Source organism: Castanea sativa, chromosome 2 (genome assembly GCF_040712315.1).
Source record: "Castanea sativa cultivar Marrone di Chiusa Pesio chromosome 2, ASM4071231v1".
Lineage (NCBI taxonomy): Eukaryota > Viridiplantae > Streptophyta > Magnoliopsida > Fagales > Fagaceae > Castanea > Castanea sativa.
Window position 1 is genome coordinate 49,936,205 of NC_134014.1, and position 26,207 is coordinate 49,962,411.

A 26,207-nucleotide genomic window follows, 5' to 3' on the forward strand; every position below is an offset into this window, starting at 1 on the left:
CAGCGAACAATTTTTTAAATAGTGAACAAAAAATAATTTACGCAAAAAAGATAGTGAACAATTTTTTAAATAATGCTGAACATAAAATAATTTTAAGCAGAATGCTAGAAATAGTTTATGCAGAAAACAATGAAATTTTTTATGAGAAAATAGTGAACAATTTTACTTAAGGCAAAAAACAGATTTTATGAATGCAGTAAGCAGATTCGAATATATAGTAAACATGATGTGCAGAGTGCAAATTTTATTAATGTAGAAACAGATTTTATCAATGCAGAAAAATAGATTCGATTATTGTGAAATTCAAACATGAAAAAGCATTCGGATTTGGCATTTAAATTTAGAAAACACGATTTCACTAGGTGTTTTATGAGAAAACAGTGAACAATTTTTTCAATAGTGAACAAAAAATAATTTACACGGAAAAGTGAGTGAACAATTTTTTAGATAATGCTGAACGGAAAATAATTTTATGTAGAATGCTAGAAATAGTTTATGCAGAAAACAGTGAACAATTTTTATGAGAAAACAGTGAACAGTTTTACTTAATGCAAAAAAGAAATTTTATGAATGCAGTAAGCAGATTCGAATATATAGTAAACATGATGTGTAGAGAGAAAATTTTATTAACGTAGAAGTAGATTTTATTAATGCAGAAAAATAGATTCAATTATTGTGAAATTCAAACATGAAAAAGCATTCAGATTTGGTGTCTAAATTTAGAAAACACGATTTTACTAGGTGTTTTATGAGAAAATAGCGAATAATTTTTTAAATAGTGAACTAAAATAATTTACGCAAAAAAGAGAGTGAACAATTTTTATGAGAAAACAGTGAACAGTTTTACTTAATGTAGAGATTAAATTCATATTTTGAAATTAAAATCTCTGTATTTTACAATGCTTCTATTTAAATAAATAAATACATAAAAAACTACTTATTTTTATGTTTATGTTTATTTGTCGATAATCCAAAAAAAAATAAAAGAAAAGAAAAGTTACAAGGTACTCGAGCTTAGTGAGTTGGAGTATTGTAGAAATAAAATAAACAACATTTTATGTTTATGTTTATTTGTCGATAATCCCAAAACAAAATAAAATAAAGTTACAAGGTACTCGAGCTTGGTGAACTCGAGTACTGTAGAACTAAAATAAACAACATTTTATGTTTATGTTTATTTGTCGATAATCCAAAAAAAAAAAAAAGTTACAAGGTACTCGAGCTTGGGGAGCTTGAGTACTGTAGAAATAAAATAAACAACATTTTATTTATAAAAGGTACTCGAGCATGTTATACTCGAGCATTGTGTTGCATGGTACTCGAGTATACCTAGCTCGAGTACCACATTATTTTTTTTATTCGCCAAATTTCCACCTCAGCAGTGCCACGGTGGCAAAACTTCTAGGAACTCGAGTGTCTTAAACTCGAGTGGTATTTCCCTATTTAGTTCCGAAACAGTGTTTTTTTGCTAGAAATTTCTGAAAATTGTAGTATTGGGCCATTTTGGCCCTATTTTCATTATATATACTGTACTATATATATACAGACACTATTCCTACCAACAAAGTTGGGCCTTCTTCTTAAACAAAAAAAAAGTAAAATGGGCCGATTAGTGGCATTGATGCATAAGCCCAAAAGAACATCGTCCCAGTCACTAACATAACATGGACTGGGTTAGGGTTTGACATTTACAAAAGTTTTTCTCTCACGTTTGACCCAAAAACTCATGCCCACACATAAAGCGGAATAAATTTACACTCTTCTCAAAAAACGAATTTGAAGGCGCTCTCTCTTCCATTTTCGGACAGTTTAGTATTAGCATCGCATAGCAGCGGCGGCGGCGGCGGCGGCGGCGCGCAGAGTCCGAAAATGGGAGGCGGCGGCGGAGGGAGAGGACGGTCTCGTACTCAGAGAAAGCATTTCAAGCAGAGCAGAGAGAACGTTTGGAAGCGCCCCAAGTCCGATCCTTCCTCTGAAGACAACAACAACAACAACAACAACAACAATGGAAATGATAATAGGGATCCGCATTGGCAGCCCTTCGCCACTCAAAACCCAGCTTTCGATGAATACTACAAGGTACTATACGGAAATTGAATTCAGTTTCAAACTTTCATTTACTCAAACAGGTTGTGTGCATGGTTTTGCATTTCGTTGATTTACTTATGAATTTGTTTTTATTTGGTAATGGTAGGGGCAAGGGATAGTGTCTGAGGAAGAGTGGGATTCATTTATGGAAGTGCTTCGAAAACCTTTGCCTGCCGCTTTCAGAATCAATTCAAGGTAATGTTCATTTGGTGCTTTTTGATGCTCTTTTTCTACTATTTAAATGGTCTTTGAAATGGGTTTTTATTGCATATATAGAGGTGGGAGTTGCTGTGTTGGTTTGGTTTTGCTGTTATATGCATTTGTTATAGTAGAAAGAGTTGAAATGCAGAAAAGGGTGTTTGCCGAGTACTTAAAACTACTAGGAGGGGGTAGAATGTAAAGAAGCAACATTCATTTAAATCTTTCAATGTGGGAGTTAAATTTTAGGTGAAAAGTTATGGCCCTCTCATTTTTCTCCGGGCATGAGCATAAACTGCTTAGCTCGTCAGGGGTGACTGGTTCTGGCAGGTTGGGTCAGTTGCCAGTAGGTTTTATTGGCTAGAGGCGAGTCCATAGGACTCTTGTTTAGAAAGGTTCCCATTTAAAAGAAATACAAAGAAAGGTTGTTCAGTGTACAAGGCCTTATGCATTCCAAGGCTTGGAAGATGTGGTTGGTAGGCAGCATTACTCAGAACTCAAACCCATGACATTTCACTTGGGCAGAGGTATCTTGCCATCACACCATGAATAGCTTATGGATTGTTGAGCATTCCTTTTATCGTTTAGTGTAGAAGATAAAGATTAAAGAATCAATAAAAAAATATTTTAAACTAGTATAGCTTTCTGATTTGATATTCATTGCAAATGGGTTGATAATATTTTTCCCCTTTTCCATGCATCAAAAGAGCTATTTTTTATCATCATTGATTTCTCAAGATTCCATTGACATTAATTTGATTGAGTTGTACTCTTTGTTTTTGCAGTAGCCAGTTCTGTGATGACATCCGATCACAGTTAGAGAATGAGTTTATGAAATCTCTTCAATCTGAGGTTAAGTCATGTCTGTAATACAGTAATGATATTGCCGCTACTGTTGGCTGTTATTGTGACACTGTTTTCTTTCTCTTGCCTTTTATTCTTTTAAGGTCACTAATGGCGAAGAAGACGCTATTAGACCATTGCCTTGGTACCCTGAGAATCTTGCTTGGCAGTCAAATTTTTCCCGCATGCAGCTGAGGAAGAACCAAACTCTTGAGAAGTTAGTTATGCTCTGTGTGTGACAATTTTTAGTATAAGTGGGTTAATTGCATGTGTAGATTGATGGCCATTATCAGTTGATTTACATAGGAGATACTAAACAAAATTAGATTTGATTCCAAATATTTTATTTTTCGTTTGTGTGTGTCTTTGTATTATCAACATCTATGTGTATTAAGTATAAACAAAGAAAATGTGTGAATCTATTTAACCTAAAAAAAATAAATAATGCGATTCTTCATGGACACATTTTCTCTTCTCCATGTATGTGCTTAGATTTTTTTTACATCTATTTTTTTTTTTGATAGGTAATCAAAGAAGTAATATTAATAATGAAAAATAATACAAGATGTTCATGATGATGAACAAAAAGATACAAAGAAAGAAAAACTAAGGGAAGGAAAATCTAAGGGAAAACATAAACTTTGAAAGAGACGAAGAATCAGTATAACCCCAACAACGAGACCACTCAAAAAGGCTACGCTGACATAACACCTTTAACTCATCCAATGTCTTCTCCATGTTCTCAAAGGAGCGACGATTCCGTTCCAGCCAAACAATCCACATTAAACACCCTGGAATCAAATTCCAAATATTCGAGTTATGCTTCCCTAACCATTGATGCCAACAAGATACCAACCCCGTCACTGATCTTGGCATAACCCAGTGGATACCAAAAGCCTGAAGCATAAGAGACCATAAGGTATGAGAAACAGTACAATGAAGAAGAAGGTGGTCAACCGACTCCCCATCACAACAACACATACAACACCGATTTGCCAAAGGGCGACGACCCCTAATCATGAGATTATCCAATGTGAGAATCCGATCGTGAGCAGCTGTCCACAAGAAGAAAGCTACTCGCTTAGGAACCTTTGGTTTCCAGACACCCTTCCAAGGAAACACAAAATTCGAGGAACCCCGAATTGCTTGGTAATAGGAGCGGGTGTCAAACTTACCATTGCCTTTGAGCCGCCAACAAAGAATATCCCTCCTATCCCCCCGAGGAATATGAGGTTGGATAAAATGAAGAAGAGAAAAAGAAGCAGCAAGCTCCCAATCTTCAAAGGCTCTAAAAAACCTTAAATTCCACTCTCTAGTAGAACCTCCTTCCGGAAGCCACAAAACTTCAGAAATGCAAGCATCGTTGGTAACTGAACACACATAGAGCTCAGGGTAGAGATCTTTTAGGATATAATCCCCAATCCACCTATCATGCCAGAAGTGGATGCGAGTGCCTTCACCCACTACAAAAGATAGGTGCTTAGAAAAACTCTCCCACCCTTCATGAATGCTTCTCCAAAGGCCACAACCATGGGTCCTCCTGCACACTTTAGTACACCACCCCGTTTGACCCTCACCATATTTTGTGGAGATAACTCTCCGCCAGAGATGGGTAACTTTTTGCCCAAAGTGCCACAACCATTTCCCTAAAAGAGCTTGATTAAACGACGCCACACTCCTTATCCCCAGCCTCCCCAATTTAACAGGTGAACACACCTTATCCCAAGCCACCAAAGGATATTTGAAACTCCCCTCAACAGACCCCTAAAGAAAATTCCTCTGAATCCTTTCCATTCTAGCAGCCACAGCTTTAGGAATAGTGAAGAGAGATAAAAAGTACGTAGGAAGACTCGACAGAGTACTTTTTAGTAAAGTGAGCCTGCCACCCTTAGATAAGTAGAGACGTTTCCACCCTGAGAGTCTCTTCTCCATCTTTTCCAAAATAGGATTCCAAGTCGAAGCAGTCTTAAAAGAAGTTCCCAAAGGCATCCCAGGTATTTCATAGGCAAGCTCCCCACTCTATAGAAATTGTTCAGTATTACATCTATAGAAATTGTTCAGTATTACATACCATGTGTGAAAATTAGAATCAAATTCTGCTATATTTTATAATCTCGTGATAATTTACTTACGGAAACAAAGAACTACATTAAGGAAAACTATCATCCCCAACTGCAATGGCAGAAACTGAAAAAGACAGTTATAATTGTGCCTCCTTTATTCACATAATTTTGGATACATTACTTAGAGTGATTTAATTCAAGCCATAGGAGTGGAAAGGTCTTGAGGGAGTTGTAGTGAAAAACAATATGATAAACAGGAGGGTGACAGAGTATTAGCTTTAGATAGGCTGCAATGGTGGAAATGAATACAAGTGCTCAACCGCAGTTAGTTAATAATTACACTTTTCTAAAAAAACGAATTTGAAGGCGCTCTTCCATCTTTGGAGAGATTAGCAAAGCATAGCATAGTAGTGGTGGTGCGCAGAGTCCAAGAATGGGAGGCGGCGGTGGAGTCAGAGAAAGCATTTCAAGTGGAGCAGAGAGAACGTTTGGAAGCGCCATTTCTATTCAGGGCTCTCAATCATTGTCGCGACCCATAGTGGTGGTGTTGGTGGTAGTGTCAAGAAAGGGAACTAGGTGGTAAGCTCAGCAAGGTTTGAGTTTGAGGTCCAGTCGGTGGGGGTACTGAGAATGATATTATCAACATGGGTATATGAATAAGTATATGCCACTCTCTCTAGGGCATTATCATCCATTAAACTCGTTGTTGGTGTATAATCAAATGCATTTGTCTATGGGTAAGACTAGTGGGTATGGTGGTGGATTGAAAGTGAAAGTGGTGGTGGGTCTTCTTTGTTGTATATATTACAACCTAGTTTGGTGGGAATACCCTCTGGGTTTGGTAGTAACTAGTAAGAGATGCAATGGTTCAAATGGCGGATTTTGAAACAGCGCATTTGGGTTTTGGAACTGTGGAGAGATTTAATTTTTTGCCTCTAAAATTGTCAATTTGGGGAGTTTTTGGTTTTTCAATGGGCACTCTTCCATTTTTGGACAGTTTAGTATAGCAGAGCCCGAAAATGGGATGCAGCGGCTGAGGGAGAGGAAGGTCTTGTACTCGGAGAAAGCATTTCAAGCAGAGCCCCAAGTCCGATTGTTGGACTCTGCGTGCTGCCGCCGCTGCTATGCTATGCTAAACTGTCTGAAAATGGAAGAGCGCCTTCAAATTCGTTTTTGAGAAAAGTGTAATTATTCTGCTTTAGATACATTACTTAGAATGACTTAACTCAAGCTGTAGGAGTGAAAAGGTGTTGAGGAAAACAATATGATAAACGGGAGGGTGACAGAGAGTATTAGCTTTAGATAGGCTGCAATGGTGGAAATAAATACAAGTGCTCAACCGCAGTTAGTTGATAAGGATCCATGGAAAACACCACAATTTTATTGGAACAAATTGAAATTATAACTAAGTTGGGCTTGGAGAAACTGTTCACAGAGAGTTTTACACGATTAAGTTTTTGGATATAAATTTTCAATCCTGCAATATGTTGGTTTGACTAGATTTATGGCCACTGTATATTGATAAGATAGTCTGATGGGCTTCATTGTTGTTATTGCTGCTGTGGTTGTTCTTCTTCTCTTCTTGTCTTATTATTTGAGCAAGCTGATAGAGGACCAGTGTAGAATATGTACAATATGGGCAAGCTGTCCATGATGCTATGGACTATTTTGAATCACTTAAAATAATTATCCGTCATTTCTCAGATTTTTTATATGCTATCATCATTCTGATGTATGAATTTCCCAGGTTCCACGAGTTCTTAAAGTTAGAAAATGAAATTGGAAACATCACAAGACAGGAGGCTGTCAGCATGGTACGTCAATGTTACATACTGTCCATCACTCTTAAATTTTATATACCGACATTGCTTTGTAGTAAATCTGCAAAGTATTGGGCATGTTGGTGCAGTTAGTTCAAAATACCAGTCAAGCATGTACTTGCAATAATACTTATAATAAAAAAACGATTTACTTGCAATAAATGACTACTTTTGTCGCAGGTACCTCCTCTCTTCCTGGATGTATGTCCGGATCATTTTGTACTTGACAGTAAGCAACTTACAGTGCATTAAAAATTCCTTTTCTTTTTTAATCTTTCTTCTGGTACAACTGCATTTTTAGTACTCTCTCTCCCTATCTATTTCTCTCTTTTTTTTTTTTTTTTTTTCTAAGTATTTTCAATACTCTTTTTAATCAAATGATGTTGTCACTACTGCCTTTTCTTCGTCTTTGTCAAATGGTTTTTGAAAATTCAGTAGAAAAAGAGTTGAAAACCCACTTGAAATATAAGAGAATTGGACGTATTTAAAAGTGTTGTATGACTTTTTACTTGTTTTTGCAGTGTGTGCTGCACCAGGGTCAAAAACGTTCCAGCTGCTTGAGATTATACACCGGTCAACCAAAGCAGGATCACTGCCTAGAGGAATGGTTTGTGTCCTTACTATATCCTTATTTTACACTCTTTACATCTGATTTTATTGTTGTCTGCTCTGTCCTCTTTTCATTTTCTGTTATGGCATGGGAATTGGTAGAGCTCATTATCCCATTTAGTTTGCGTGGGTAGCTTTTTCTTTATTTGGTATTGCTAAGTTACACACACCTCGTGGCTACTGAATCCATGACCTCATGCTCCACCTTGCTCTTATAAGGTGAGCATGTGCCATTCGAAGTAGAGCCCATTGGCTGCCTGGGAACCTTGTGATATGATTTGAATGAGGGCATTCTGCTATTTATTTTTGTGAAATTGATTCCTACATTCCTTTATTAAATTTAGGTTGTAGCAAATGATCTTGATGTCCAAAGATGTAATCTTCTCATTCACCAAACAAAAAGAATGTGCACTGCCAATCTGATAGTCACAAATCATGAAGCTCAACATTTCCCTGGCTGCCGTTTGAACAGAAATTGCTCTAGTTCTTCTGAAAGAGGAATGGGATTTCAGCAAAGTATTAGTCAACTTATCTTTGATCGTGTCTTATGTGATGTTCCCTGCAGTGGAGATGGTACCCTTCGCAAGGCTCCAGATATCTGGAGGAAATGGTAATGCTTTTCCTTTCCATCTCTATCCTCTTTTAATTCTATTTCTAATTTACCTTTCTTTCAAGACGGTAAAATTTATTTTCTTCCTATACAGGAATCCAGGAATGGGCAATGGGATCCATTGCCTGCAAGTTCAGATAGCCATGCGAGGTACATTTGATGGAAAATCTTTAACGTAAACTGTATGTGATTGTATACCCCTGCTTGTTAGGATTGTAAGATTTTTTTGGATAATTCAATTTTTTTGTCCTTCTGAGATTAAGATTGGTACAAACTGACTATGTGTATTAAGTATTATCAGTTGATTGGTGATGAAATTAAAACGTTAAAGCCAATTCCCAAAGACTGATCTGTTATTGACCAATCAGCTTGTGTCACAAAACCTTATGGTGGTCTGGGCCTATAAAACTCTTATGCTTTTGAAATTAGCAAGTGACATTTTATAATCTTTGTGAGCCTACAGGAACAAAGTTGACTAAGTGCAATCATGTTTCTTATGGTTCCAATCCATTGTTTTAAACAGAGACCAGACTGGCCAGTTCAACCAGTTGAAATGTGAACCAATTCTCATTTCTATTGTGGTTCTCCCTTGAATGTTTTGTCAGTTGAATTGGAATAAACCAGATTGAACTAAACTAATGTTTTTATCTCTCTCAAAAAAAAAAAAAAAAACAGATTGAATTGTCTGGTGAACTGGTCCAATTTATCAATTTGGTCAGATTTTTAAATTATAAAAATTCACATCCCCCCCCCCCCCAAGTCTCAAAATATTTAATAAATCTATTATTTTATATACAAATATGGAGTATTTGATTCAAGTTAGTACCTAGTGCATAAAGTTCCCACTTTTTGTGGGGTTTGGGTGGTAAAAGCGTCAAGCACACTTACACTCATAGGCCTCTTGGAGCCTAGGCTCAAAGCACATATATTTCAAATATAATATATAATAACCTATACTAAAAATATTTGTAACAATTAATAAAAAATATATAAAAACTCAAAATTTGTATATATTACCTATTAGTTAAGTGCAATTGCAATTGTATAATGTTTCTAAGTTCAAATTTTACTTAAGTTATTTCAATTCTTAAAACTTTTATATAGTTGGTTGCATGCAATTATCAATGGACAAATCAAAATAATCTAATTGTAGAAAGTTTAAACATAAATTTTAATATAATTCTCTTGTGCTTTATTAATGTACATAACCATGATAGTTATGATTGAATGATGTGGTCCGATCAACATACTTCTAAAAATCAGAGACCAAAAATCATAAGAATAGTAAATTAATTTTGTTTGTATCTTTTGAGATGTTTGTGTAATACAACACCTTAGTGGTTGTATAGTAAATCATTGGTCCATGTAATTTATTTCAAGATCAAGCAATTGATTTTGATGATTCATATCTTTTTTAACTATAAAATAAAAAAGTGCGCCTAGGAGTGCTTTGTGCTTCTTCAAAAAGCGCCAAAGAAGCATGCCTAAAGTGTGCTTCATTAAATGAACATTTTTTTGGCTATGTGAAGCTCTCAAACCTTGGGGCTTTGAGCTTTGTGCTTTTAGCGTGCTTTTAACAACATTGGGTTTGGGAGAGGGTCATAGTAGGCAGCCTTACACCCAATTTGTTTTGGAGAGGCTGATTCTTGGACTCAAACCCACGACTTATTGCTTTTGGTGAAAGGCCCTTGCCATCTTACCAGGGTCTGACCTCTATTTAATACAACCGTACAAGTTAGTAAGTATATAAATAATAGGGGTAATTGCAGTTAACCCACCTGAGGCGACCTCCATTAAATAGTTGTTACCCACCTCTACCCTTGCCATTAGAAAAACACCTTTAGTATAAAAGACACAATAGAAACCTGACTTAAGCACTATTAAAACGGTGAGTTTTAATAATTTGATAGAGGGTGAAACATCATGTGAGTTTGTTGGTGTGGCTGTGATGTTGCAGTGGGTTAGGCAATGAACCAACATGGTGGTGGGTTCAAGAAGGCTGAGATCGGTTTGGTTCCTTGCTCTTTGATTTTGAATTTTATTCAGGAAAATTTTTTATTTATAAAAATAAATTAGATATAAGAGTTTCGACCTTGTCAACTGATAGTGAGAAAACGAAATCTGGATAAAGACCAATACCTATTACAGGTAAAAAGATAGAGATAGAAATAAATAACTCTCGCAGTCCAGAATCAAAAAAATGGTTCGTAAATCATACTCTTCCACCGCTTGAGGATTGCATACTGCCACTATTACCAAAATCCATGACAGAGAGGAAAAGACACAACAAAGAGATGGCACCAAAAAAAGAAGGAAAAAGACTTGTTAAGAGACGGAGATATAAAGAGCTAGAGCTGCAAAGAGATTTACTTTCTTACACAGACCCATTTAAGAGGAAGCTACAAAACAAAGTATGAGGTAATAATATCATAAAGACCCAGAGAGAGGGAGAGAGAGAGAGAGAGAGAGAGATCTTTTTGGAAGAAGAGCTTTCTAATTGTATCCATGTTTTAAAGGCTCTGATCTGGAACTCAAACATTGGCTTTGGGTGTTTTTGCTCTGTCTGTGAGCACAAGAAGAAGAACTTGAAGAAGAAGAAGAAGATGAAGATGGGCTATGGGGTTTGTGAAATTTTGATCTTGAGATTTTAGGATAAATTGGATTCTTTTTTTGGGCGTTCTGGATCCTAAGGAGGAGAGAGACATAAAAGATTATTGAAACCCTGTTTTTTAATGGTGAAAGGGAGGGGCGGGTTATGGTTGTCTAACGGAGGTCACCTCAGGTGGGTTAAGTGGCACTTTTCAAACCACAAGCGGGCACTATTAAAACTGGTCTAAGGCTAACTGCAATTACCCTAAATTATATAATACTATTATATTTATAATTTTTGTAATTTTTTAAACTTAATTTTAATAAAATTATTTATGATCAAGTTGGTTGAACCTTTACGTGGTCTTATTTACCCTGATCTGATTTTTAAACAATGGTTCAATCTTTCTCTGAAATTTCAACTAAAAAAAAAAAACTCAGATATTGTCCCATAAACGTGGGTTTGTATCTAAGGGAGATATGGAAATAAAGAGTTCTCTTATGTGTTTTGTTATAGATAAGATCTCAATGCTGATTAAAGACATTATTTCAAGAGCCTACCACCTTGTATCAAATTCATTACATTACAATGCATGTTTCTGCTTGAACTTTAGAACTTTTTTGATCGTTGATTGCTGGTGTTTCACTGATCTGTTTCTTGTGTTAGATGGAATGCCAAAATCGTTCAGACTTTGGTTTTAAGTTTATATACTTGTAGAATTGAGTAAGTTATATGAAACTGTGTTTGTGTTCAATTGAGTAAGTTATATGAAACTTACAGCAGTTATGTTGATTATGCAGGTATATCTTTGCTTAAAGTTGGTGGGAGAATTGTGTACTCAACTTGCTCGATGAATCCAGTAGAGAATGAAGCTGTGGTTGCTGAGGTAACTTATCAGTTATTTTTCTACTCCAATGAATTCAGTAGAGAAAGAAGCTGTGGTTTACTCAACTGGCTGAATGATTTACTTATCAAGTAACATTTGAAATGCTCTCTTTTTCCAGCCTACAAGAAATTCTTAGCTTTATTTTTAGTTTTCACTATCTCATCTCAATCAAAAAGAAAGGGTATAGAAGTAGCCTGAAAAGCTGAAAGAGTAAAGTTTCCGACTTTGGACAAGTAAAAATAAATGGAAACCACAGCCTTCTTCAAAATTTCTTACTAATGGGTCTTTATTTCATTTGAAGGAGTATACCAAAAGTAGGTGTAATTAAGTAGAGAGGACAACAGATTGTATAATTTGATATGAAGCTGACATTGGACAAATTGGGGAATTTGTTGATATGTGAGGATTTGTGGATCTAGGGTTTAGAGATGTAAAGAAAGGGTTAAGGCTTGAAATTGGCTAGGGTTTGATGAGCTTTTTTTTTTGGGGGTATTTTGAAAGAGAAAATACTGTGTCATGGAATCTTTCATGGCTGCATCACAAGCTAGCTCTGAAATATTTGGGAGATGTCTACCTCAATCAATATCTCAATCTTATGATCAATCAATATCTTAATATTATGCTATGTTTGGTTGGGGGTGAAAAGGGAGAGGATTGAAAATGGGGGAAGGAAAAGGGAGAGGAAAATGTTGTTTTTCATTGTTTAGTTAGAGTGAAAAGGGAGTGGAAAGAAAGTGGGGTGGATGGAGCTTTCCACCCAGTCCACCATTTTTTTCCCTTACACGTTGGAGCCTTAGCTTTGAAAGAGGAGAGAAACTGGTAATGAGAATAAAAGTACAAAATTACCCCAAATTTTCCAGTGTTCTACTTTTAATAATACGGGTATAATAGTAATTTAACACACATGGTGGAAAACACTAACATTCTCTATCCTCCCACTTTCATTTTCCCAACCAAACAGAGCCTTAGTTTGTACGATTGATTTTATTATTGGTAAGCTACACATGTACCTAGTGGGTCTTGAATCCGCAACTTCACCCTCCAACCAATTATTATGTGAGTGCCAGTTGAGTTGTAGCAAATTTGCAGGAAAAATATCGATCCATTCTAAGATTAGCAGAACCTAATGATCTTGAGAAAATTAAGTTTGGTCTTTTATCACAATATAATTGTTCATATGTTTTTGATTTCCAGCTTCACTTAGACCTGTCTAATAATTTTTTGTATTTGCTTTTGTTCCTTTATGTTCATCGTGAACTCAAAAGTTTATTTATTTTTTCTCTGATTAATAAAATTGCACTACTTATCTATCAAAAAAAAAAAAAAAGAAAAAAAAAAGAAAAACAGAAAGAAAAAAAAGACAGAAAAAAGTATATAATGATATAGCTAGAAAAGAGAGGCAGTACTTTAGTCAGAGTTGTCAATTTTACCATCTTTTGCTTTACTCTTTTTTTGGATAACTGTCTTTTAGTTTACACCTGTGAGCTTGTCTGCCTATTAGCTCTTCTTTATTGTAAAGATGTTGAAACAGTAAGGGATAGCACAATCGTCTGGTGATGACCTCTCATGAAATGGAGGTCTCTAGTTTGAATCTCTCATTCCCCTCCCCTCAGGGCCAAAACTAACTTTAAAAAAAAAAAAGGATGTTGGTTTTGCATGTCTCACCATTACAATGGTACTAAATTACATTAATGGCTTTGGTACCCAAGTACCTTGACCTCTTATAAACTGGATAGGATTCACTTCTCTGTAATTGCTGAGAAGTTATATTTTTCCCCCCTAAACTTATGTTGGTGTACCACATATGTAATATATATAATTTTTTTTATCAGTATACCACATATGAAATATTTTGTACATGAATTGTACTCTTGTAACTCTTTTATATACATTCTATGCTTTTACTTTCACAGAAGTTGCAAAGTTGCGTCAATTTAACTTTTTGTGTTGGTTTTTAATGTTATGAATTGTTGTCCTCTATAGTTTTCTTTAGATGATGCTCATATTTTTGAAAAGAGTGGATACCTTTTCTTCTCTTGATTATGCACTTACAGTTGCAGCAATTTGTCTTTCACATCACTCAACCTGAAGGTTTATTCTTGTCTGATCACTTTATCTTTTTGGACACCATGGCTCATTTTTTCAGATTTTGCGGAAGTGTGGAGGGTCTCTTGAACTTGTTGATGTCTCCGGTGAGCTTCCTCAACTTGTTCGTAGGCCAGGAATTAAAAAATGGAAGGTAAGTTCTTGGGTTCTGGTTTTACATTTTTTTTTACTTAAAAACTGGGTACCTTTGAGCCATACGAGTGATATAATCCCTATTGCTGCACACAATCACCTGCAGACCATGTGTATTGTCTCAGCCCATGCAAGTTGAGCAAAAAATGTTGGGTTCCTGTGACCTTAGCCTAATGCTCTTTACTTACTGGATTTGCATTCTTTTGGTTCACACAATTGCTATATTGCTTTTATAATATACTGAAAGTTAATCTTCATTGCCCACACATATAAGACATTACCTGCTCTTCCTTTGCGATATGTGAATGAAACTTATAAAATATAAAGAAAATATTGTTCTTTATTTCAAGATGTAATTTGAAACAATGTTGGATATTTGGCATGTTATCTTTGCATATTAGAATATTAATCTCACACAGTGATGTATGTTACTCATTTAACACTGGATTGAAATTTAATATTTGGGCTTGGTAAAACTATTTTGTCCAAGCATATGAAATCAAATTATGACCTTATAGATGAGAGTAGTGGTGCAATTTACTACAATGCAAGAAGGAAGCTTCCCTTTCTAATACTGCTTTTTCCTCCTCTGTTTTGGTCAAAAGGTGGTTTCTCTTCTTAATTAATGGTGGATGGTAGCTTTTGAGTTTTGACCTTTACTTGGTGATGTGGGAGACACAAATAGATCTTTATTTTAATTTAGTTTTATTTTATTTTGCAAGTCAATTGTATTTTGATTGGTGTTTTATTTTAGGCCTCAGTATTTAAGTATGTTTATGAATATTTTTTATTCAAAGTCGGTTATTTTTGTAATAAAGCAATTAGGGTTTCCCACGCCTATTAGAACTAGGGTTTAGTTTGCTTATATAAACAAACTATTTACTCTTATCAAGGGGACTTTGATGAAATGAAATTTTGAATTGGAAGAATTCCGATTGCTGGGTGCTGATTCCTAGTAACTTAGGTGCTGATTCCTAATTTTTCTTTGACTGGTGCTGGTGCTGATTCTTAGGGTTTATCATTTTCCCTTTTGTTCAATTTCTTGTTTATCCCCATTTGATATTGCCCAGCATAACTTGGCCACTGGTTTGTCCATTCTTTAGAATTGTATATTCACTTATTCAGTGGGAATAAGGTGCAATGCTAGCAAATAGTCCCACCTGCACCTTTGCTTTTTGTTGTCTGAATTGCAAAATAATTTTTGGCATCACAACTTTAGCTACTTGCATGCAGCTTTAAAATGTATGCCTTTTCATTCATTTACTTGGACATGCAGGTACGTGACAAGGGCACCTGGTTTGTTTCCTACAAAGATGTCCCCAAGTACCGCAGGAGTGTGATAGTTCCCAGCATGTTTCCTTCTGGCAGATGCTATGTTGAGTCAACCGAGAATAACCAAGATGTAGAATTGGGAGAAAAGCATGAGAATGGTGGTGATGGAAATTCTGAAGAGGGGATTCAGCAGTCGGAGGATCCTGTAGCTCTAGCTGACGAATTGGATGAGGAAGTTTCTAATTTTCCCCTTGAACGTTGCATGAGGATAATGCCTCATGATCAAAACAGTGGGGCCTTTTTCATTGCTGTCTTCCACAAACTTTCTCCCCTTCCAGGTAACATTGGATATTATCTTAAGTCATTATATTTTTCTTATGAATCCAAGACCACATATTGATTTTGGTAAACCAAAGCTAATAGGATTCCTGTGCTAAACATCCATAGAATAAATCCCTTGCTTTGATGAATGGTTTGATACCCTTTTGCAAATGCTATTTGTTGATGATACTATATCTGCTATGAAGTTTTAAATTTATGCTTTTTCTTCATTAGATGATTACAATGTGACTTTTGATCCCTGCAGCCATGCAGGAGAAACCCAATAGTCTGCAACTAGATGATAAGCCATGTGTAAACTTGTCGAATCAGATTGTTGAAGATACAAATGGATTGGAGGTTGTTGCAGCAGATGGTACAGATGAGAAACTTTCAGGCGCAGCTTCAGAGGCTGATTTAATAGATAATGAGACAGATGGGGCTGCTGTTGAACCTGATACTTGCATTACGTGTGAAGAGCATAATTCAGAGGAAGCTGAAGCACCTGGTCATAGGGAAACTGATCCTAAGAAAGCTGGAGGTAAAAGAAAGTTGCAGACTCAAGGCAAGTGGAAAGGGGTTGACCCTGTCGTTTTCTTCAAAGATGAAGCTATCGTAACTAGCATAATGACATTCTATGGTATCGATGATTCCTTTCCATTAAAGGGGCATCTTGTCACAAGAAACAACGATACGAATCATGTGAAGAGAATTTACTATATCTCAAAGTCAGTTAAGGATGTTCTTGAATTGAATTTCTCAGTTGGGCAGCAACTTAAGATAACATCCACTGGCCTGAAGATGTTTGTAAGTGTTTCCATACGTCATCATTAATTATTATTAGGTATTATGCCCTATTGTAGGTTGAGTAGGTTCCCAATTCCAAGGTACATGTTTATGGTTGGTTTTCCACCGGTTTTCTCTTCCCTTATCTTTGGTATGGTAGCACCAACCCTGTGTTTGAACAACTACCTTACAAGTTCATGATAGAGAAGGCCTTCTAAGGCCATTACGTTCATAAATTAAGGCAATGAATAAAGAGCAAGTGCCATAACCTAATAATTTAAAGAGGCTGCTTAGCCCAGTTGTTGAGGGAGGCTGGGACCATGGCCCTTCCAGAAGTTTCAGAATTTCTGCATTATATTGTTACATAACACATCAGTTATTTAATGTTTATTGTAAATGAATATAGTCTCTTCTGCATTCCCACTTATTTAATGCTAAGATATAACTACTGTCAAGCAGGTTCCCCGTTCAGCACAGCTTTAGTCTTGAAGCCTATGATGTCTAGTCAATGAACATTTATGATATCATAAACATGCAAATGGTCACTTTTTTTAAAAAAAAAAGCATAGCATCAAATCAAGGAGGATGCATGTTACTCTGCTGGCTAGGAGTTGAACTATGATCTAATCTGAGTTAGGGGTTTATAGGTAGAGGACCAGAACCAATATATATAAAGGAATGTGTCTGCTTAATATCGAGTGGTTTTCTTTTTCAATTACATGTTATTAAATTTGTCATATTCCTTGCAATGAGCCTTACTCAACTGATGACTAATTGGGAATTCTTATGTGTTATGAGAATAAAACTCCTTTTATCACCCACTTTTTTTTTAGTAATTGGAGGTTATCTATCCCCTTATTTTTCTCCTCTGCTGAAAAATAGGAACGACAAACATCCAGAGAAGGTAACTCCGCACCATGTTCATTCCGGATATCCTCTGAAGGATTACCAGTACTTCTCCCCTACATCACCAAACAAATCCTATATGCATCCCCAGTGGACTTCAAGCATCTTCTGCAATATAAAACTATAAAATTTGCAGATTTTGTTGATGCTGAATTCGGTCATAAGGCATCAAACCTAATGCCTGGTTGCTGTGTGATAGTTTTGAGCAAAGGTATATAGTACCAAGTTGTCAAAATGATCGGTGCTAAATTACATGAGTAGCTAATGTAATCCTTTTACTGCAGGTGGCAATACCTCGATGGATCAAACCCAAGTAGATGAGTCAATAGCAATTGGATGCTGGAAGGGTAGGGCAAGTTTATCTGTAATGGTCACTGCAACTGATTGCCAAGAACTGCAGGAGAGGCTTTTAACGCGCATGGGGCCTGAAAACGGCACTTTGGTACAGGACGAGAAACCCTCTAATGGTGAGGCTGATGAAGTACTGGAGATGACTGACGGAAAAGAATGAGAACTCGGAAAGTATCAGGCTTGCAACTGAGGGAAATTAATTTGAAAAATTGAGTGCCTGGACGTTCTATGTTGTACTATAACTGGGTAATGTAGTGTTGGATTTTATCACGATGAGTATGTATGGCAGTCTTTTGCCTTGCCATATTCCATTTTAAAGGAATCAATTTATAGCAACTAGTCACTCAGATGTCAGAATTTCCTTATCCATATCATGCTAATGCAACTCTTAGAACAAGAGATTATAGATTTTTTGTTACTGAATTTTTAAATCGTTTTGACTTGTTTCTTCATTGAGAATAGTGGTTGAAGATACTAGAAACTTTGTATTTCTTGGCTTACAATCAGTTTGGGAGGGTGGATTTGAATCTAAGATCCCCACATTGAGGCTTATTTGGACATAAAGTAATATTTTGGTATTAAGAAAAAAGTCACTAAATGATAGAATGTTTATTAAACACTGTATATTATTTGGATTTTTAAAATCCGTTTTGTAAGGTTTATATATATATATATATATATATATATATATATATATATATATTTTTTTTTTTTTGGTGCCAAGTTTTCACCTACAATTCACATTGGGGATTTTTTTATATATGGATAAAGTTTTTCATTAATCTATTATGTGATAATTTATAAAACTATCAAAGTGTATTATTTAAATAGGTAACATGATTTATTAAAGGACAAAGTTTAGTTATAAACAAAATTGGTTGTAGCCTTAGGTTACAACCTTGCTCAATAAAATAAAAATCGTTACATATTATGAAAATCTAACCGTTGAATTGCATGTTTTTATTCTTTTAATACACATCAAATTTTATGTCAATCGAACATTATTTACTATATGATCTATAAGCTTATATTTTATGTGTAATTTTAAACTATAAAATTTTGCAATTTAAATAATTTATTGATGGCATAGCTATTGATATTTAATTTTCTTGAATTTTTGCAAGTATAGAGGATAAAAAAAGATGCAATTCAATGGTGGATTTGTCAAAATTCACCTCCAATAAAAAGACATTGTGTGGTTAAACTTTGTCTTTTATTAAAAAGATTATGTGACTAAAAGTACATATGAATAGTCACTTTAACCGTTACCTATTGGGCCGGAGGAATTTCCCTCCAAACTGGTTAGAGATTCTCTTGTTTTAAATATCCTAAATAGTTCTATGCACATTAATTTTTCATTATTTTTAGTTGAAAGATTTGCTAAGAACTTAGATTGCAAGCTTTTCCCTCAAAAAAAGAAAAAAAAAAAAAAAAAAAAGAACTTAGATGGCAAGCTTTAAAATTCTAACGGGTAGGTTGAACTTTAGAGTTTTCGATAATAAGTAATAACTGTTGGGAATATTATACAAAATAATAATAGAAGAACAATGTTAACACAATAAACAAACAGAAAATAGATAACTTGGAGGCATTATATTATTTTCTTTAGACAATATTTGTCCCCCACACTATTGTTGCTAAAAGGTTATTGCAAATTTGTCCTTAGGATACAACCAAGATGTTGGGTTTTACAAATAGTAATTCTGGAGAATGACCACAGAATTTCTTGTGTTTCTCTCTAACCTACTATTTTTTGTGGAGTTAGTTATTTTTTCAAGTGAATCTAAACCTCTATTTATACCCATAGGGTTATATTTCATCAAGAGACACGTATGTATATTTAAAATGTTTCATAAAATTGTTAACAAGACTTGAAATCTCTTTAACATTTCTTAACTGTCACTCAAAAATTTTGCAGAAAATCCTGTTTCACGATTTTCGATCGGTCGAAAATTGCTTTCGATCGATTGAGTGCTCTTTTTGATCGGTCGAATAGGAATCGAATAGCGATCAAAACATCCAGAAACTCCAGGATTATTTTCTTATCATTTTTAATCGATCGAGCCAAAGTTTAGACCAATCGAAAATACTGATTTTCGAATTTTCACTAAGAAAATTTCAGAACTTAAATTTTCACTTTATGAAACAATATTCTCTAAATTCAAACATTATTATTACAACTTATCTTTGTATATACCTATATATGCAACAATAACTAGTTAGTCACTTGTGCAATTCAGGAGAATATTTAACAAAATATAATTTTTTTTCTCTTTTATTTATTTTTAAAATTAATTGAAATAATTAAGGTAATTATTAATAGATATTTTTCTTGATTCTATTTGTATATGGAACTATATATTATAGTGTTGGTAAACTCTGTCATCTTAATATTCCAAATTGTTCTATGTGCATGTGACTTTTCATTATTTTTAGTTGAAAGATTTATTAAGAACTTAGATTGCAAGCTTCAAAATTATAATGGTTGGATTGAACTTTAGGGTTTTAAGTAATAATACCACACTTTATTTTTGTGTTCTTTCAATACAATGCTTGTGTATGTATATAAAAGGAATGTCAATTAGGTGGGATAGAGTCTGATCATGGGAGCCTCGTCCCTACTCCATATCTTCTTTAGAAAGGAAAAAACCTATGCCAATATTGGAGTATGTTAGGTTATGGGTGGATTGAAAATGTATTACTAATTCTAATGAAATGGCTCCAACATTGATGAGATAAATATAAAACATAAAGAAAAAGAGTGACCATGGGAGTACTAAGAGAGAAGTAGAGACAAGCATTTTGAATATAGGAATAAAATATGTATAGAAATACATATTATAAGTAGGATATGCATAGAATAAACTACATTATATGTATAAATAAATTATATATATATATACACACACTTAGGGTGGGGCAAGGTAAAACGGGGCAAGGCAAGCAAACTCGTCCTTGCCCCATCACCTCTTTAGGGTGGGTCATTTTTGTTTCTCTATTATAAGTATATGCTAAAATTTTGCATTGTAATCACTTTGGACAGCATGTCGTCAGTGTTGATAAAGCCACTTAAATGTAAAAAAAAGAAAAAAAAAAAGAAAAAAAGCCACTTAAAGAGTTTTGCCAGCAAGTGTTTGGCGGCAGAAGGCTTACGGAGATGACTTGAAATGTGAAAACTGTTTTAAAAAATCACAAGACAGCTTTGCAAGAATGTCAGTTCATAAAACAAGCTTTGATGTTGATTAAGTAGTATGAACGAATGGAATGATAAATTAGTGATTACACGATTGATTTGATAACCAATACCTGATGATGGGTACTTTCAAGTTTGATATGAGTTAGTCTCTACATATTCAAATTAAGTTTGTATGAGTTTTAATTATTATGATAATTTATTTTTAAGATAATGAATAATTTATTTAAATAAAAATTATATATATTGCTTAAATATATAATTAACCTTATGCAGTTCATTTAAAAGTAACGACATTATAACAAATGAATAACTGCTTCAAAAACATAGTAACAGTAAATGCTATGCTTAAAATTTTAGATATCACGAGTTTGAGATTTATATATATTTTTAATAAATTTGGATTTAGAATAGGTGCTTTTAACCCAAACATGTTTTTTCCTATTATGTAAGTAAGTGCACAAATATAGATTGAAGTGGATCAAAATGGACTGAAGTGGTCCGAATAGACCGAATTGAACCAAATTGGACCGAAATAACAGAATAAGGTCGAATGGGAACAAGGTAGACCGAATGGACCGAATAAAAATAAATTGGACCGAATAAGACGAAAGGAGGCCAAATAGGAGTAAAGTGGACCAAATACAATCTAATGGACAGATTAGGACTAATTTAGACTGAATAGGACCTAAATAAAACAAACGGACCGAATAGGACCAAAGTGGAAAAAATGGACCGATTAAGACTAAATTGGATGAATAGCCCGAATAAAACTGAAGTAGATAGCATGGACCGAATAGGCCCAAATATAACCAAAGTGGACATAATGGACCGAATTAGACCAAAAAGGACCGGTTATGACCAAAGTTGACGGAATGGACTAAATAGGACCAATGTGGACAGAATAGAACTAAAGTGGACAGAATATGATCAATGTGGACCAAATAGAGCCAATGTAGACCGAAGTGGACTAAATAAGTTCGAATGGACCGAAGTGGAGCGAATAGAACTTTTGTGAGAAACATGTATTGACTAGTGTAGACCAAAAAAAGTTGGACATCAATTGCTACACTAAATCATCAAACATGATGTGTGTATCAAATTGCCAATATAAATTTGGAGTCCGACTGAATGGTTCTGCTTGGATAGGAGGATTTATTTGAAGAACAATTTTAAGTATTAAATTGTAATATAATTCAATATACAAATGAAAGCCCCTGATATTATAGGTTTGAAATTCTGCTCAAATGAAAGCCCCTGATATTATAGGTTTGAAATTCTGCTCAAACAAAAGCCCCTGAAATTATGGATTTGAAGGATTTGAAATTACTTCTGCTTCTGATAATTTGAATTCCATGTATTAATAAATTTCAAATCCACTCATAAATTTCATAACAGCCAAATCAAAAAACAAAAATAAGAAAAATATATACACATTTAAAAAAAAAAATTTATTTTACAAATGACCTTTAACCATGTCTTTTTCAAATGATCCTTAAGTGATATTTTCTAGTGTTTTCAACAAAGACATCTAAGATTTGAAACCCATACTATTGCTTAAAATGTCTATAGAAATAATGCTACTTATTTATTAATCTATTCAACTCCTTCAAACAAAGATTTGAAATCCTCTCAATAGAGGAATTAGATAAACAAGTTAACAGAAAACACCCATCCAAACAAACCATCCATATAGATACACACCTTAACAGCAATAGGATAGGTAGCTGTGGTCATGTTTGCATTTAACCCTAAGCATGGCCTTTATCAAGAGTGCAAGACACAAGCAATTTTCTCAAAGGCATTCATAAATTTTACAGGAATTGTGAATTGTAAAATTGATTGAAAGAGAGTGGTTAACTTAAGTTTTGAGACATCAAATACGTAACAAGCAATCTGCAACTTAGCTTCATCTTTAGTTCTTTCTCCCATTTCAAAACACGAATATAATTGGCTTCCTCCAGCAAACTAAACTGAAGCATTGAAAAATATACAAAGGAAACACATCACACACCTAAAAGAATTGCTATGAGGAAAACAGAACCAAGATTCCCCTCTTTTTAAACCTCAATTCAATCAAATCACGATGATCTACAGCACATGTTGCTCTTAGCTGGGATCACTTGTGCAGGACCAGGGATAAGGATCTTCTTGCCAGCCAGAGATGCAGGGTTCCCATTACCTTGATTTTCATCAGCAACTAGGTTCTTCTTGTTCACAATGTTGAAGATCTCTGTCAACACAGTCAAAAAGGCAGTTTCAACGTTCGTTGCTTCCAGTGCCGAGGTCTCCAAGAAAAACAGTCCTTCCTTCTGAGCAAATTCTTTGGCATCCTCTGTGGGGACTGCACACTGATTTTCGAGATCACTTTTGTTCCCTATCAGAATGATGACAATGTTCTTGTCCGCATGGTTACGCAGCTCTTCCAGCCATCGAGGTATGTGATCAAAAGTCTGGCGTTTGGTTATGTCGTAAACCAGCATTGCCCCAACAGCACCCCTGTAATATGCACTTGTAACTGCTCTGTATCTGCTCATTCCACCAAAAAACTTGATCAGATAATTTTAACTTGCACGAAAACAGAATTTCTTTAAAATAACTTCACAGATGAGACTTAAATGAGACTTAAAAATTGGCAAAAAAGGTTTGCACAGGCTCCCTCTCATCAAGTAGAATACAAAGCTATATGGAAGGCATGTATCAAAGTGTGTAGTAGGATCCTCAAGAGTTACTATAAATACATCTTGAAGTTTCAAAAATATTATCCATTCATTTTGAAATTAGTGGATTGAATTTTGCCATGCAATTAATAATTGAGCAATCAATTATCGGAAAGAAAAAGAACTTGTCTGCAAGTAAAATATCAAACTTCAGTTACTTCACAAACATTCAACATGTCAGTCATGTGATGGTGGGTCCATTTCCAAATATCTAAAGGAGCCTTAATACAATTAATAAGGGTAATCAAACAATTGATCTATAAAATCAACCCACACCTACGTGGCTACATAACCAAACAATGACAAGAAATTTCAACAACTCCAAACTTCCTATTTCCTTTATTGCTTTGTTTTTTTTGGATTAAGACCCTGTAGAGTTCTTAGTGTAATTCCACCATAGATTTCTTATAATCCTTTCCATCCATTTTGAAATTGGATTTTACCATATAACGAAAATTTAAATAGATATCAAAATGCTGATAGTCAATCAGTCAATGTCTATTTAATTATTGATGATATGATAAAATTCAATCCATTCATTTCAAAATGGATTAATACGATTTTAGAAACTCTACAATAGATTAACCCTGAAAAGTCTAAAAGATCCTAATCCATTATTTTATTTTGAAAATATATAATGATTTACAAATTATAATCCATATCTACAATTATATTTAATTACTAAAATTGAAATAAACCTCATGATAGCATACACATTCTAGATTGGAAATAATATTTAACTTATACTCTTCGTCCTTCATATTAAATCTAAATTTTAGTCCCATTTGTTTTGTTCTACCAAAAATCATAATATCAGCAACAAATAAAAATAAAATAAAATCATAACCATGGAATATATAAATCAGTTATAGAGATAAATTTGGACTTCGGTTTGACCTTCGAAAACTCCGCATGAAAATAGATACGACGATAACAAAATCAGTAAACCTCAACAAACAAACAAACAAACAAACAAAAACAAGCGATTCAACCAGAGCCAAACTAAACTAAAGTTACTAAACTAAACAAATCCATTAACATTATTTTTATCAAATGCAAGATCGATCTAACTCTAAAGTGAACTAAAAAAAAAAGAAAATCAAAACCCTACGAATCAAGCAAAAGTAGTATAAGTTTCTAGACTAGATAAAGTACCGTTCTTGACCAGCAGTGTCCCAGATCTGAGCCTTGACGCTCTTGTGCTCAATGACAAGAGTGCGAGTCTGGAACTCGACGCCGATGGTGGCTTTAGAGTCCAAACTGAACTCGTTGCGTGCGAACCGAGCCAATATCTGAGACTTCCCGACCGCCGAGTCACCTATCAGCACCACCTTGAACACATAGTCTATCTTCTGGTTCGAATCTCCATATCCTGCTCCTCCTCCACCGCTCGCCATTTTCAGAGAGAGCTCTGAATCTCCGAGAGCTTTTACTCTGTACTTTATGGATGTTCAGAGATCGGTGAGGGAAAGGCTTAAAGTTTTTTTGGAGTGTGTGAGAACTGTGAGAGGTAAAGTGAGATTGATTTTGATGACAATAAATGAGCGACACGATTTTGCTGATTTTTTGTGTGTTTAAATATTTGGCTTTGTTTATACTTGTACATTTCAGTTTAGGGTACTACGGTTGGATAACCAATGGAGACTTGCCACGTTTGTGAAATTGTCATTTTTGTTTGGTTATGTGGCGTGAAGGGATTGGTTAGGATGGTGCGGAGATGTGGTGGGATCAACACTGGAAAGAAAGGGAGATAGATGTGAGGAACACAGCTTTCACAATGATCGCTCTCGCTGTGTCAGGTGGTTAGTGGTGGCGTATGTCTCGGTGAGTTGTCTGATTAATGCTGTTGATTTTGACCACCTTGCACTTTGGTATATGTCACTTCATAATTAAATAAATGTTTGTGCTGTTCAAGTTTTAAAGAGAATAACTTTTTCAAAAAATTTATCGTACATACACGTTATTAAGTTAGTAAGTTAGGTTAGAATAGAATTTTATAAATAAAATTTAAAAAAAAAGTAAAATTTAAAATAAAGAATAAAATTTTATAAGAAATTTTACACATAAATTATTAGATTAAACTAGAATAAAATTTCATAAGTAAAACTTAAAACAAAGAACAAGTGTTTAGAGAAAATTTAATGCACATACATTATTATACTAGGTTAGAATAGAATTTTATGAGTAAAACTTAAAAGAATGTCGTTTTTATTGTTTAAGTTATAAACTTTCGTTTCTCAAAAAAAAAAAAAAAAAGTTATAAACTTTCTGATATTTTGGTGGGTTCATTTGGGCTTAATATGTCCATTTATTTTGGGCGGATGTTCAGAATTATACAGTCCAAGTCCAGCAAAGGCTTAAAGAATGTCGTTTTTAGTGTTTAAACTTTCTGATATTTTGGTGGGTTCATTTGGGCATGATTTGTTCACTGATTTTGGGCTCATGTTGGCTTGAGGGAGGCCATTGGCCCATTGTGCAGTTTATCAACAAAAAGAAAAGTTTATAAAAAAGAGGGAGGCCAACAGTCTTTGCTGCACAAAAATCCTTTTGGAAGAACATTTGGAAACTGAATGTACCGGGAAAAATCAAGCATTTTTTATGGAAATTATGTACAAATTCTCTACCCTCAAAAGAAAATGTGATGAAAAGAGCAATTCCTATCGATCCCATCTGCCATATCTGTTCAAGGGATAATGAATCTGTTCTCCACGCTTTG

General features: G+C 34.6%; 3 protein-coding genes across 3 annotated transcripts in view; 2 read left to right on the top strand and 1 right to left on the bottom strand.

Annotated features, from left to right (window-relative positions):
* The first annotated feature begins 1,765 nt into the window (after window positions 1-1,765).
* On the top strand, window positions 1,766-18,030 carry LOC142625626 (uncharacterized). Its single transcript, XM_075799290.1, has 15 exons — window positions 1,766-2,079; window positions 2,195-2,283; window positions 3,072-3,138; window positions 3,234-3,346; window positions 6,940-7,006; window positions 7,193-7,241; window positions 7,534-7,619; window positions 7,966-8,231; window positions 8,326-8,381; window positions 11,622-11,707; window positions 13,854-13,946; window positions 15,222-15,555; window positions 15,804-16,342; window positions 17,204-17,438; window positions 17,512-18,030. The coding sequence occupies exons 1-15, from the start codon at window positions 1,870-1,872 to the stop codon at window positions 17,736-17,738; spliced, it is 2,517 nt and encodes an 838-aa protein (XP_075655405.1). The 5' UTR covers window positions 1,766-1,869; the 3' UTR covers window positions 17,739-18,030.
* Window positions 10,676-26,207, top strand: part of LOC142625627 (polyadenylate-binding protein 2) — a 101,033-nt gene continuing 85,501 nt past the window's right edge. Inside the window, exon 1 of the mRNA XM_075799291.1 lies at window positions 10,676-10,704. The gene's annotated coding sequence lies outside the window, so the exon portion shown is untranslated. The remainder of the gene's footprint in view (window positions 10,705-26,207) is intronic.
* LOC142624602 (ras-related protein Rab11A) lies at window positions 22,562-25,063 on the bottom strand. The gene is made up of 2 exons (XM_075798249.1): window positions 24,647-25,063; window positions 22,562-23,300 (listed from the first exon to the last, which is right to left on the bottom strand). Exons 1-2 carry the CDS (start codon window positions 24,886-24,888, stop codon window positions 22,853-22,855), a joined length of 690 nt encoding a protein of 229 aa, XP_075654364.1. The 5' UTR covers window positions 24,889-25,063; the 3' UTR covers window positions 22,562-22,852.

Excerpts from the sequence above, each read along its gene's own strand:
- LOC142625626 (XM_075799290.1), top strand. The coding sequence starts at position 1,870 with ATGGGAGGCGGCGGCGGAGGGAGAGGACGGTCTCGTACTCAGAGAAAG. Across the intron at positions 2,080-2,194 it reads CTTTCGATGAATACTACAAG|GGGCAAGGGATAGTGTCTGA; the intron begins GTACTATACGGA and ends TGGTAATGGTAG. Across the intron at positions 8,382-11,621 it reads AGTTCAGATAGCCATGCGAG|GTATATCTTTGCTTAAAGTT; the intron begins GTACATTTGATG and ends TTGATTATGCAG.
- LOC142624602 (XM_075798249.1), bottom strand. The coding sequence starts at position 24,888 with ATGGCGAGCGGTGGAGGAGGAGCAGGATATGGAGATTCGAACCAGAAG. Across the intron at positions 23,301-24,646 it reads GACACTGCTGGTCAAGAACG|ATACAGAGCAGTTACAAGTG; the intron begins GTACTTTATCTA and ends TGGAATGAGCAG.